Below are 14,936 nucleotides of genomic sequence, written 5' to 3' on the forward strand. Positions count from 1 at the left end.
TATGACCTTGCGTCTCCCAATTATTTTGTTTTTGCCAAAATCCCCGTCGCCAATTGTTATGTCCTTGGATGTCTGACTTTTCGATCACACGACTTATCTACCAATCCGAATACGACTTATACGAATCTTCGCACTAGGCCAACCAATGACGTTCAACCGGTGTGGGCAGTTTAGTGTCCTTATTGGTCCTATGTCCTACGAGCCCTTCCACTTGAGTCCAGAACAAGATACCAGCTTCCGAATCAGAGCAGATCAGACCAGAATCAGAGCAGATCGTTTATTTCAAGCATACTTAGTTTATATATCAATCACACAGACCGCAACGCACCATAAAATAGGAAATAATATTTGTACACAAATAAGCCCAAAAAGTGGCTGTGAATGTGGGAGGCAGTAGTTAATAAACTGAACATAACTTAAGAACCGTAAATCGTACAATAATAAGTTATAGGTCAAAATGAAGCTTATAATAAGAGGAATATAAATATATGTAATGTAATTGTTGAATAATTATACAATAAGAATATTTATAGAATATTAGTCCATTAATAGTCCTCGGGAGTTACCTGTAATTTAATCTCCACTCGGACATAACACCTCCCCCTTTTTTTTTTGAAAATTCCAACTTTAGATTCTGATTAAAAAAAAAATTATATGTGACTTTAAATTCCTCAACATTCTCCTCCTCCTCGAAATAATGTTGGGTCCTTATGGCTCCAAAATACAACTAGTAGGACTTTATTTAAACCATGTTTCTCGTATTGACTGGAGAAGCCACTAAAAATGACTAGATGATGATGAACGACCTTTGATCTGAGTTCATTATTTTCAAATTCATTATGAATCTCGTTAGCAGATAACGAGTCATTAAGAAAGTCAACGTCTAACAGAATTAAATTAGATTTTTGGCCATCATTCGACTCAGCTGACATATTCCCCTCATTGTTATAAGAAGTTTCATCAAAATCATATGCATTATTCTGAGAATCAGTATCTGGCACACTGTCATTAGAAATGGGATAAGTTGACTCAATATAAAATTCTGTCTTCCGGTGATTTTGAGTAACATCTGGTACAATTTGGTTCATCGTGTTGCTCCAGTTATTTTCTGAATACGAGTCACCATAGCTTTCTCGACTAGTAGCACGTGGACCACAATTTTGTTCGAGCTGACGTTTATTTTCGCAGCTAGACAGTACCAGTAGTGTTTCATTTGATTCTGGACTCTGGGCATCATCTACAGGTTCTGGCTCCTGATCATCTGGTATTGTCACAACTTCATGTGCATTTAGCACAATATTTTCTTGTCCTGAGCTGGACACGTTACCAATATTACGTTTCCCTTCTGGTATAGAGGGATTTGAATCCTGCACAGGATATGCTTCTGAAATGTCCATTACTGCACCATTATCTGCATGATACATAAATTTCTTATTTTCTGCTTGAATGCAAAGTCTGCCCAAAACTGTTATAAATAGCTCTTGTTGCAAGGCAAACATCTTCTGCTGGTGCTGTAATATTAACCGCAACTGTTCGAAAGAAATCGACATTTTTTTTTGCCAATAATATTAGCTCCAAAAATCACCGGCAATTATACAGCTAATTTATTTCCAAAATCTGAGTCACCACTTGTATTATTATTATTTCTTTGTTGCCAAAATCCCCGTCGCCAATTGTTATGACCTTGCGTCTCCCAATTATTTTGTTTTTGCCAAAATCCCCGTCGCCAATTGTTATGTCCTTGGATGTCTGACTTTTCGATCACACGACTTATCTACCAATCCGAATACGACTTATACGAATCTTCGCACTAGGCCAACCAATGACGTTCAACCGGTGTGGGCAGTTTAGTGTCCTTATTGGTCCTATGTCCTACGAGCCCTTCCACTTGAGTCCAGAACAAGATACCAGCTTCCGAATCAGAGCAGATCAGACCAGAATCAGAGCAGATCGTTTATTTCAAGCATACTTAGTTTATATATCAATCACACAGACCGCAACGCACCATAAAATAGGAAATAATATTTGTACACAAATAAGCCCAAAAAGTGGCTGTGAATGTGGGAGGCAGTAGTTAATAAACTGAACATAACTTAAGAACCGTAAATCGTACAATAATAAGTTATAGGTCAAAATGAAGCTTATAATAAGAGGAATATAAATATATGTAATGTAATTGTTGAATAATTATACAATAAGAATATTTATAGAATATTAGTCCATTAATAGTCCTCGGGAGTTACCTGTAATTTAATCTCCACTCGGACATAACACAAGGTAATTTAATTATTATCAAAATGATGAATGATTTCAATCAATCAGTTGCGTCTGTTCTCGCGACTGCATTGACGTGATGGAACCGGCTACTGTTCTCAACCATCGAGCTGTCATGTTTCAACTTGACTAATCTTTGGCATTCGCTAGTTACTTCCTGTGACGCAATGCTGGGACAATATTCAAGTTTGTTTAGGATTCTTGTTCAGATATTAGCATCGTCGGGTGAATGCAGACTACAGACAAATACGAGGCATTTAAACTGGTCTTCTCTCATGGAAGACAACTTGAACCTTTCACATTCTCAGTTCATAATCCCTGGATGTTTCACCCTGTCATCTTCAAACATTGGTAACGGATATTAAAAAGCAATGGCTTTTCTCCAAAGATTTGAGACAGGGTTTTAATTGTTTCATCAAAACTCAAGTCCCATGGGTTCCTTGGAAGAATAAAGTTACTATAACCTTCATGTTTTGTCGTTCCAAGTTTTATTAGAAGTATTCTGAATTCTGAAACGTTATCCAGTTTGGAGAGATCAATATGGAACAGATCTTCATATTTCTTGAACTATGAGTAAAAAGTAACGCCTACTAAACCATCAAAATTAAATTCATGGATTGTTTAGTGTCTGAGTCGTTGTGTTACTTGTAGTTCACAAAAAGTGGGGTTTTGTCAGGACAGGCACATTTTCTGCATAAAGTCTCCCATGATTCTTATTTGAGACAGTTTAAACCGTTTCTCTTGACACTCTATATAGGCTTCTAGTTGTTCGAAAGAAATGTTCATTGTGATTCTCTCCGTCACCACTGATAATTCTTCTGACTGGACTCTTGAATCGATTTCTTAAACTCTTCTAATAATCCAAGGGTAAATCTATACGACAACTTTAAACAAGAGAATAATTCAAAAATGAAAATCTTCTGAATGTTCAACTATAAAAATATATTTCATTCGATTCTCATCAGAATGACTTAACATTTCTTTCAAATTTTCTATTTGAAATCATCATCATTTCATGATACATTTTCTGTTTCACAAAATCATTTCATATTCTTAGCTGAATATGCTTTATTCTCAAGCTTTATAAGTCTAAGTTATATCTTGTGTAGTTCAACTTATGTGTGGTGAACTATATTACTCACACCAATGATATAAATGCATCGAAATTTTGAATTAGTATATAGAGTCACCTACACATAACATTCCATTTGTCTTTCAAATAATTATTATGAACTGTTACATTTCATTCTATGTAATTCTATAAATGATAATATTATTAGGCCAGATTTTAGACCTACTTCTTGAACCTTTCTGTTAAATAAACAGTTAAAATTCATCAATCGTTAAAACATCATACAAACTTCAATCATTACCATTGTCATATATCTAAACATTACAATTAAACCAAGGCGAACTGCTTGAATATCTGGGTTACCTATCCCTGCCATCTGGATATTTCAACAAGTCATCTGTTTTCTTGTTTATTTTAACACATTATAACTATCAGTCGCATAACTTATTCAGGTGCGTTTGTAAAAACTCTGCGACATTTCGCTGTACATGATACAAAAGAGCTCAATCCGAGACATCGTGGTTGCTGGCAATATGCATCGAAAAGAATGTGCATTATTCAGATATCGATTCATGAACTGCTAATATCTAACTAGTAACTACTCAATATTTATCGTAAGGGTCGATCAAGAAATAAGAAAAGGAAGCTTGTTGAAATACTTTGTTCTGAGAATTGCTTATTGTACCAAAAATATGGTATTGAATAATGCTCATAATAATAATGACGATGAAGAGGAAATGTAATTATGACATTATATTGGACTTCGAAGTAAATCTGAGATCAGATACAGTACATTATAATTTTGAATCAAGTTACAAATTGGATATTAGAATTAAATCAGAATTACTGACAAAATAACATACCATTTGTTTAAGTAATATCATACTTACACATCGATATTTATACTTTTATGATTTTTTTTTTAACAATTCCTATCCTTTTTTACGTAAGCTAATGAAATGTGTACATCTAATCTCATTCTGATGAGAATGAATCTGTGAAATAAAATAAGCAGCTTTATACTGTAATGACCGAAGACTCAAGTAGGGAATACTAGTCTATTATTCAATGCATAATTTCAGAGTTATTTGGTAAAATGTGAAAAACCATACATTAAATATTTTATTTGCAAATCTTCCATCAATTATCACATCGTTTCATCGTTTCTATACTACTATTACAATTAATCTCTGTTTACATCCTCGTTCTCTTCAATTCGATCTTCTCAACCTTCTACTGTCAAACATTTCATTTCTGATTGTTGTTACATACTACTTATGTCTATCGACATAAATAACATACACAACAATATAATAAGTCAGTTATTTAGAAAAAAATGTGGATTCTAAAATTCTGACATTTAATCACTTTCATATTCTGTAAATAGTTGTCATGATAGTATGCTCTGCTGATGACTTTCAGCAAATTTGGAATTTCACGCAAAATACCAACAGTTATTCGCCAGCTGAATTCTGATTGGTTTATCTGTATAATATATATTTGAACCACTGTTGACAACGTAGTTTTATTCATCAAAAGTGAATTCTTATCCTTTTTTTGTTTACTTTCTACGTAAATTATTCTTATCAAGGTTATGAGTTGGATGATTTAATTGTAACTGGTCAGGTAACATCATCTTCTATTCAACGTTTCCTAGTTCAAACGGATGATGAAACTAATATCAAATCAGGTGTTATGAGAACTGGTAAGAAATAAGATTTTCATAAACTTTGTCATTAATAATATGGTTCTTTCCTTCAGTGAGAGTTGACTTTTAGTGTAGCACTTCAATTATTGTTTTTTTTTCTGGATATCAACTTATAAGGGAATTTAATAATACTTTTATTCAGTTATTTGTTTTAAACTGGGAAATGAAACAACCTATTAATACAGCTTGACATGATAAAATTAACTTTAACGGTTAATAAATATCACATCAAGAACTAATAAATATAGAAAGTATAGAATAGTTTCGTTCTTTTTGTCCAAGACCCCTTAATAATGTCAGTCATTTTGTAACAAGTTTATGATCTCAAGATTACGAGTCAGACACTTGTTTATCCATTTTGGGATACAAAATTACCTGCAAATAAATAACTTTTATAATTATTGGTATTCAGGACTGACTTGGATTAGTCTTTCTTAGTAGTACAAACTTCGTGAAATAATACCTCGATATTACTTAAATTTACACGTCGATCAACAGTTAACGTCATTCCCGTGCTTAGCTTTTGCCCCACTACAGTCTAATGGGTGACATTTTACAATTTTAAGCTATGAATATTGGGTTCAAGTGCAGATGGGAAGTTTAACAATGAAATTTAGGTAAATCCAATTGATAAGTCTTAACTGTGACGAAATACGTGTTCCCTAGAAATCGGCTGATAAACGCCTGGTTTTGTAATTTTATTATGGAAATTTGAATTTCTTATTTTTACTCCAAAAGCCCTTATTTTTATCTTAATTTTTTAATCGCCACCTGAAAGGACCTTAAATGTCATTGATTCATTTCCTCTTTTATTACGCTACTTTGTGATGTTTTTCAAGGATATTTATGTACTGTATATTTACGCATGAGTTGTGGGCTTGTTCGATTTTGCTCCCGGCTGTTTGTACAATATATATTTTTTCCGGCTGAATCTGATCTCCCTCCAGTTATCAGGGCTAGGACGCAGTGGAATAGCTTAGCTTGTCCTGTTGTTTTGTTGCTGACTTTCGTTCCGTTCGCTGGTGATATCGTAATCTCTTTAAACGTAGCAAGACCAAAGTTCACAATACATATTTTTGTAAAATAATGTTTTTATCTCGATTCAGATAAAAAATCTGCTGTACTTTATTTCCTTATTTCATTACTTTGTGTTTCAATTCTGTTTCTAATTAAACTAATGATTTTATTTTAATTAACCATCGATCCAAAATTTCGATACTTTTTCATATACACCCTTTAACTGTTTTCTCGAGCCCAAATTTCAATCCTTAGTTTCTTTTTCATTGTCGCTGCCACACTATTCTGATCTCTTTTACTATATCTTGTTGATTTCATCTTGCTGTAAAAATCCAGCATGGTGACTGGAGCCAAAATAAATATCTCCCAGACTATACTCTGTTGCTGGGTGACCGAAAGAAATATCGGTAGTTTATAGCAAACTTTATATGTAATTATCACTAACTTCATTTCCCTTGATTAATTACGTGACCGGTTATGTTAAGCTCTAAACTTGTTTGTCATTATGTAAATCGATTTTTCTTAAACTTTCTTTTGGCTATCCCCAGTTGTAATCTTGACTATCGGTAAATGGTTGTCATTACCTTTTGGAGAATTCCATTCCTATGAAATGATGTGTCTTAAAGTATTTTGGTAGCTTATGATTACTTACTTACGCCTGTGACCCCCAATGGAGCATTGGCCTCCGACCAGCATTCTCCAAACCACTCTGTCTTGATCCATCCTTTCTAATTCTATCCAACTATTATTCATTCTTCTCACGTCTGTCTCCATTTCTCGGTGTAATGTATTTTTTGGTCTTTATCTTCTCCTTTGGACTTGGGGATTGCAAGTGGGGGCTTGCCTTGTGATGTAGCTGAGTGCTTTCTTCAAACTGTATCCTATCTACTTCCAGTGCTTCTTCCTGATTTCTTCCTCCATTGGAATCTGGTTTTTTCTCTCCCACAGTAGGTTGTTGGTGATAGTGACTAGCCAACGGATACTATGATAGTATGAAACTAATGAACATGTGTTATTCTGATCAAATGATCAATTGTTCGCGTTCATTTCATATTGGAATACTCTCAAATTAAAGAAAGTATGCTTTGTTTAATTTCAGGCCCAGATATGTTATGTGAAAATTCAGAAATCGATCAGCTTAAGTTTGGTAAAACTGTGATCACTTCCTGTCGTGTTCTTTTGGGTCTTAACGATTTTACAAATTGTGATAAACTAAGGTAAGAAATAGATTTTGGTTAATTTATTAAATTTAGTTGCATTACACTAATTGCCAATTTCCACTTAGTTTTTGACAACATACAAGCTATCTGTTACTTTGTATTTCGTTTCGCATAAAAATTTATGAGGTCTTATCTTAGTTCTGTTTGGTTCACTTTAGGTCGTTAGTATAGTATACTTTCATCGACTTCGCTAAAAACAGGACCTGCTTATCCATAGCTCTTTAAACGTGTCACCTTGAGTAAAAACCGTTTTCACATAAAATGAAACTACCAAAGAAACAAATTTGAGTTATATACTTACATATATTTCGACAGAACAATTAGAAGATAAACTTGATCTGGAAAATACTCCATACATTTCGAATAATCTGATCTCTCAAATTGAGGTTTGAGTGAACAAAGGCGAGAGAATAATTGAAATTGTTTAGAAAGAATGGGAAATTGTCGCCTTACCCTGGGCCGTAAAATGACTTAAATATTACCAGGACAAATTCAAGGTTACGACCAATGATTTTTGTACACATAAATAAGGGGGGTAGGTTTACGAATAGCCATAGCTTCCAAAAACCTGAGAATTCGTCCTTCAAAATTTCTATACAACGTTTCAAAAGCTGTTAATTCTGAGCCCCGTTTCAATTATGTGCTTAGTTATCGATGAACATGATCTCCTACTTCACGTGTTGATTGGAACATTTGACATTAACTGATTTTGAAGCCATCTAGGGTTATGGATCATGTTCCTCTATATATTTATCCTCTTAGGGTTGTTTATTAGTTGATTGATGAAATTGGAAGTGTTATACAGAAGTGAAAAACAATCTATTTTGGATAATTAAATATTCCCATTGTTAAAATTAGAATAACACATGTAAGCGAACAATCGTTTTCGAATAGGTCGTCATCACGCTTTACTCTAATATATATGAATATTTATACGAAGACGTCAAACCAATCACGGCAATTCGGGTCAACAGTCACAATGAAATAGAATAAGTCACCACACATAATAGTTAAAAGTACAAGTTGATAGTAGGAAGACAGGTACACTGATAGTAGTAAGAATAATAAAATACGATAACAAAAGTCGGTGAGACTATAATTCATAGAGGACATTTGAGCGACGCTAAACTGACCTTGAAAGTGTCTACCTAATAACTAGGATCAAATGAAGGCTATAAACCCGTGTGAGGAATTAGAATTATGATTTACAGTTGATGGTCAGGGTTAAAAATTAGATTTAGGGTTTTCATCACGAACTGACATCAGTTATAATGTCGAAACTGTATTTAGCCAAATGGATGAGTGAATTTCGCGCCAAAATCCATGACTTGTTATCGTATACCTGATTGGTCCGTCCATAAATTATAGTCTCGCCCAAAAGTCTTATCAATAGTTAAACATTGGAAATAGAAGATCAAACGTGGGTAAATAGACTCAAAATAATCATCACAGAACATCAAAACCATTACGTAATAAGGAGTTTACAAATAATTATATAGCAAAGAATACAAACGGCAAGAAGGGGAAAATTACAAACAACTAATGGATGTGAAAATAAGGTTAATGATAACAAAAATAAATAAACATTAAATGGTTTGAATAATTTCTTCTGGTTAGCGTTTTTTAGCGAGTTAGTTTTCTATGGGATGGGTCGCTAACCCTATGCCCAACCCTCCTCCTTTATCCGGGCTTGGGATCGGCAGTGGCCCCAGAGGGGCTACAGGCGGAGTTAAATTTAAGAAAATAATGACAAAATATTACACTCTAGAATTCCCATTAAATATTATCTTATTATCTATAATAGATTATTGTTATTATTTAATTATACCGAAAGTTGGACTGTGTATGTTTTCTTTTTTTGAAAAAAATTATTTATAGAAGTCTTATTATTGCACGATTAAATCAATTTATGCCAAGTGAAGTAATTGCAACCTACCCACAAGCATCTAAAACTTCACCAGAGGATTGGATTTTTATACACAGGTTAATATTATATTTCATTAGATATATTATCATTTTCATTGTTTTTATAATCACTAGTAACTACATACTCATAAAATGTGTTTCGTCTTTATTCACGTAATTCATTCGCCAGTCAAAATACGACTTACCCTTTTACTGTACTAAGCCAATGACGTTCGTTCAGTCTGACCAACCTAGCGTTCCATTGGTCCATTGCTCGCCTAGACCGTCCAGCTGAGTCCAGAATGCCAATAACAGCCTCCACTATGTCAATCATTTATTTCAGACATACTAAGTTTATATATCAACCAAACAGATCGCAACGCATCATAAATTAGGAAATAGCATTGATACACAATAAAGCTAAAATGTGGCTGTGTACGTGGGAGACAGTAGTTAATAAACTGAGTATAACATAAGAATAGTAAATCGTACAATAATAATCTATCGGTCGAAATGAAGCTTATAATATGGGAAATATAGACATACACAATCTAATTACTGAATAGTTATACCATAAATATATATAGATAATAGTGGTCCATTAATAGGTCTCAGAATTTACTCGTAATTTAATTTTCACTAGGATATAACAAAATGTGTCGTGTGTTATGTGTTAAATTATGAAAATAAACTATAACTTATTTGATTTTCTTGTTTAAATCACTAAGCGGCTTTAATTCCATAATCATTTAAATTTAGGAAGCAGTAAACTTATTTCCTGATAGTATAAGACACATTTGCAGTTTGTAGTGTAAATTTTAAATTTTAATAGTTTCCATAAATATTTTGCGCTAATAATAATCATGTAATCACTAGTGATCAGTTTTAAGAAATGGTTTTCGATGGATGAATCTGTGACTAGCTTAGTTCAACTATATTGAGTACCAGACAGTTACTGAACAATGGCAGTGAAAAAGTGGTTTTGCAACAACACAAATTGATCAGAGTTATAAATATACATTATTAGATGCTAATTCATTGATCTAGATATTAAGTGTACTTTGCAAGACATGATTTTTCTGATTGTAATACTCAGTGAGGTTATAAGTAGAGTTAGGTGAGAAGTCTCAGACTTAGACGAAACAGCTGTTCAATCCTTTGTGATTTTCAATGCTTATTCAACTAAGATCAGTTCATGATGTGAACTATAAAATTGAACAATTTACACTAAGCTTCTATTTTTCAAGTTGATACTTTTAAGAAAGTTGTTCAAATTAAAAAGTTTATACCGTAGTGCAACTTTCATAAAACAACTGAAATCGGAATAAAAAAACGGAGATATCACTTTTTGAATTTCAATGATAGTCTAGTTAAAATCAGTCAGTGACGTAAACTATCATTTATATATTTTGACTAAATCACTAATTTATACATAAGAGGGTGATTAAGGATGAATATATGTATTATGATGTATCGAAGATTCCGATAGAGTTAATGAAGTAATAAAATTTTGTTACGAATAAACAAAGTTTGGCAGGGAAAGTTCCAGAACATTGAAATAGTGATTAGATCTAATGGAGTTAATAAACATTAGATGATTGTATGATGAAGTAACTGAAAATAGATGATAATAAAGAAAGATATGAATTGAAATCAGTCGGTTATGAATGATGTAATTTGAAACTTCAGAAAGAGTTGAAATAATGAATGATGTAGTAAATAAATAAATTACTAATTATATGAATTGAACTTGTAACATTAGTGTTATAACTGTGACTGAAGATTAGATGGAAGAGAATGATCGATCGGACCAAAGACGCGTAAAACACGTGAGAACAACCTAGAGTCCTAATTGGTCCTGCTTTCCGCCTAGCCCAGCCAGTTAAATCCACAACGCAAGTCTCAGCCTCTGAGATATGAATCATTATATTTCAATCATACTGAGTTTATATACCAAAATCAAACCGACCACAACGTACCAATAAAATATTAAACAACATTTGTACAAGAATTAGCCAGATGTGGCTGTGAATGAGGGAGGTAGTAATCAATATACTGGGTATAACTCAAGAATGGTAAAACGTATAATAATGGTTCATAGGTCAAAATAAAGCTTATAGTAAGAGGAACATGAATATAAATAGTTTAGTTGTTTAATAATTATACAATAGAAATATACGTTTAGTATTTGTCCGTAAAGCATCCCAAAGTTACCATTCATTATGTTTTTCGGGTCCCAACAATTAGCTATCGGGTAAATTATCATGTAAAATGAACAAATGAACTTAATGTGTTTTTTTCATAAGAAACAGTAATAATTTTGCACTAATTGGTCATTTAATAATAAGCAATATCGTATTGCTGGTTCATTTCTACTGGTTGAATTAGAATAATTTGACATTAATTGTATACACTACTTTCACCGTTAGTAAATTGAACGTAGTAGTCAGCAAATTCTGAATTTAAGTTTTACATTGATTACCATTTGTCAGTAAGATATATCTATCCCTCTAAATAAATTAATAGTTTTCATATGAGATCAAACCCTTGCTACTCAGTGACACAGACACGGTTGTTATGGCTAACTTATCAGTTCTTTTGTAAGCACAAAGTGTCTATATTAATGGATCACTTGCTAAAAACTAATTTCATAATGACCAATTTATAAAACTAGTGAATTTCCTTCAATCTCTATCGATTAATTAATATCAAAGAGGAACTATAGGTAGTATTAGGGGTTTGTGAAGATTGATGAGTTTGCTAGTTTATAGTACAGACTGATCTTAGTTAAACAACTATTGAGAAACAGGAAAAACTAAACAGCCATTACCTCTCTAGTACGAGAATTCTCAACAGTTTACATTCGCCACCTTACCTGAAATTAAATCCAGGACTTTCAGGTTCCCTAACTAATGCTTAACCATTCGAACATTGCGTCAGTGTCCAACGAGCAAATTCGAGCTTAAATCAATTTATGATATGGAACGTTTATCATTTGATGCCACTGTAGACAACCGTTTCATCCCCGACATTTTCAAAGGAACATTATTTGATTTATGAAAGTAATCAGTGTTCAACAGTTTTAAAATTCAACATATCCTTTCGTTTGAATTTCGAGTTCACAGTGGCTTATTTATTATTAGAATATGTAAGTGTTAGTAACCAACTTATATCCAAGGTGATAAAAACTGCAAAAATAGTTAACATTAAGTATAAAGAAGATTCTCTTTCTCCTGGTGATCGACTGGATCATGAAGACGTCAACATCTGAAGGGAAGCACGGGATACAATGGACATCTAGGATGCAGTTGGACGATCTGGACTTCGCAGATGATCTGGCCCTTCTATCCCAAACGCAACAACAGATGCAGGAAAAGACGACCAGTGTGGCAGCAGCCTCAGCAGCAATAGGTCTCAATATACACAAAGGGAAAAGCAGGATTCTCCGATACAACACAGAATGCACCAATCCAATCACAATTGACGGAGAAGATTTGGAAGATGTAAAAACCTTTACGTATTTGGGCAGCATCATTGATGAACAGGGTGGATCTGATGCAGATGTGAAGGCGCGGATCGGCAAAGCAAGAGCAGCATATTTACAACTGAGGAACATCTGGAACTCAAAGCAACTGTCAACCAACACCAAGGTCAGGATTTTCAATACAAATGTCAAGACAGTTCTACTGTATGGGGCAGAAACCTGGAGAACTACGAAAGCCATCATCCAGAAAATACAGGTGTTTATTAACAATTGTCTACGCAAAATACTTCAGATCCGTTGGCCGGACACTATTAGCAACAACGTACTGTGGGAGAGAACAAACCAGATCCCAGTGGAGGAAGAAATCAGGAAGAAGCGCTGGAAGTGGATAGGATACACATTGAGGAAAGCACCAAATTGCGTCACAAGACAAGCCCTCACATGGAATTCTGAAGGCCAAAGGAAAAGAGGAAGACCAAAGAACACATTACGCCGAGAAATGGAAATAGACATGAGAAAAATGAACAAGAATTGGATGGAACTAGAAAAGAAGGCCCAGGATAGAGTGGGTTGGAGAATGCTGGTCGGCGGCCTATGCTCCATTGGGAGTAACAGGCGTAAGTAAGTAAGTAATAAAGAAGATAAAAAATAATCACTGACCTTTAACTAAATTTATCAATAAATATAGAGACTAGCCTTTAATTAATCAGTAGAAAGCAAACAATAGAGTAATGGCTACATAGAGTTATGATTATATAACTTTCACATTATGTTCAAACTTTTCTTGTTCAATTTTCAGAAATGATCCTGTTTTACAATTATCAACTGGAAATGACAATACATCTTCTCTCATTTCATCAATTGGCTTCTGTCCAAATATAACATCTACTATGTATTTAAAAATAATCTCTGCAATTCAAGGCAAATTACAAGGTATACCATTAAGACAAATTATATCTGCATCAATTGAGTAAGTTTTATTTATTAAACTTAACAACTTACAAGGTAGCTAATTATTAAGTGTAATCAATAAATTTGATGACATTTTTAATTTCAAAGAATTTTAATGGCTATAACTTATGGATTTAATAAAATCAACGTTGGAAATCGTTATCAAAAAGATTTTTTTTAAAAACATCGTAGTGAACGTGAACACAATTAGATACAATCGAATATATATGAACATAGCATTACAGCACATTTTAGTAAAATCTGTGAACTATGCTGTAAATACTTCATTTGCAAAGTATCAATCATTTTGATGGTTCATCAAGAACCAATCAACGTCGAGGTGTACAGGACAAGCTGTGAACCATATGTGGAGAAATTCGAACACTTCACTTCTATCTGAACTTTGTGCTGATGATGTCGTTCAGAAGAACCATGAAAGCTCCACGACCAAAGCATCCAGCTCAGAAAAAAACTCCATCAAAATCATCCACCTGAGCTACAAATCTTCTATACCATCTCAAAATGTCAATCAATTGTTTCAAACTTGACTGTTCCTCTTGCAAACATCAGTCAATCGTCTTAGACTTTATTGTTCCTGAATTTTTATACCGATTGTTTTCTGTCCCCATTCTTACCTTCTCGACCTTCTGCTGCCAAACATTCTAATCCTGACTCTCTGTATATTCTACTCATGTCGATATAAGTAGCACACACCACAATATCACCGTGTATTATGTGTTGGTATACTGTTAAAAAGTGTGGTTTATCATATAGTTATTTCAACAGTTAAAAAAATCATTCATTGGAATAATCTACATGAAGTGTATAAGTTTATAGTTTCTAATGATGTTTATCAATTCTAATGCTTTCGCATTTAAAATGTAGATAAATAACAGTTTCTTCAGTTTTTGATACACTCTAATGGATAATTTTTTATGATGATAATGATGATGATGATTGCCAATAAAAGACAATATCTGTGCTATCTGTTCATCAAATGTTTGTTTTATAATCAATTTAATTTTAATTCTAATTTCGAAAATAGTTGTCAAATGTATCGACAAATATCTGTGTCCCCTCCTCTCCCTTTCCCTTTCCCAAAAAAATAAACGGATAATTCTATTTTTGATTTGATGATTTGAACACATAAATACTAGTACAAGGGGGCACTAGATACATATGCACCACACGAATCTCATTTGATTTGTGTGAGGGTTGTGATACTGCTCGAGTGCCCAGAGTGAAGCAGGATTCTATATGTAAACTCTAATCTAAAAGGGAATATAAACGAACATTTTACGTTTC

At 33.4% G+C, this 14,936-nt stretch overlaps 2 protein-coding genes across 2 annotated transcripts in view; one reads left to right on the forward strand and one right to left on the reverse strand.

The window, feature by feature from the left end:
- The window catches only part of AGPAT9_1 (1-acylglycerol-3-phosphate O-acyltransferase 6 (lysophosphatidic acid acyltransferase, zeta)), a 33,573-nt gene that overhangs the window by 16,574 nt on the left and 2,063 nt on the right, over positions 1–14,936 (forward strand). The window contains exons 19-22 of the mRNA XM_051215668.1: positions 4,938–5,051; positions 7,171–7,288; positions 9,170–9,274; positions 13,480–13,650. Coding sequence (XP_051066198.1) covers positions 4,938–5,051; positions 7,171–7,288; positions 9,170–9,274; positions 13,480–13,650 — 508 coding nt within the window. The remainder of the gene's footprint in view (positions 1–4,937; positions 5,052–7,170; positions 7,289–9,169; positions 9,275–13,479; positions 13,651–14,936) is intronic.
- MS3_00007401 (uncharacterized protein) lies at positions 268–1,937 on the reverse strand. The gene has a single exon (XM_051215669.1). The coding sequence runs from the start codon at positions 1,548–1,550 to the stop codon at positions 672–674; it is 879 nt and encodes a 292-aa protein (XP_051066199.1). The 5' UTR covers positions 1,551–1,937; the 3' UTR covers positions 268–671.

The sequence above is a fragment of the Schistosoma haematobium genome, chromosome 4, assembly GCF_000699445.3.
Source record: "Schistosoma haematobium chromosome 4, whole genome shotgun sequence".
Taxonomy (NCBI): domain Eukaryota; kingdom Metazoa; phylum Platyhelminthes; class Trematoda; order Strigeidida; family Schistosomatidae; genus Schistosoma; species Schistosoma haematobium.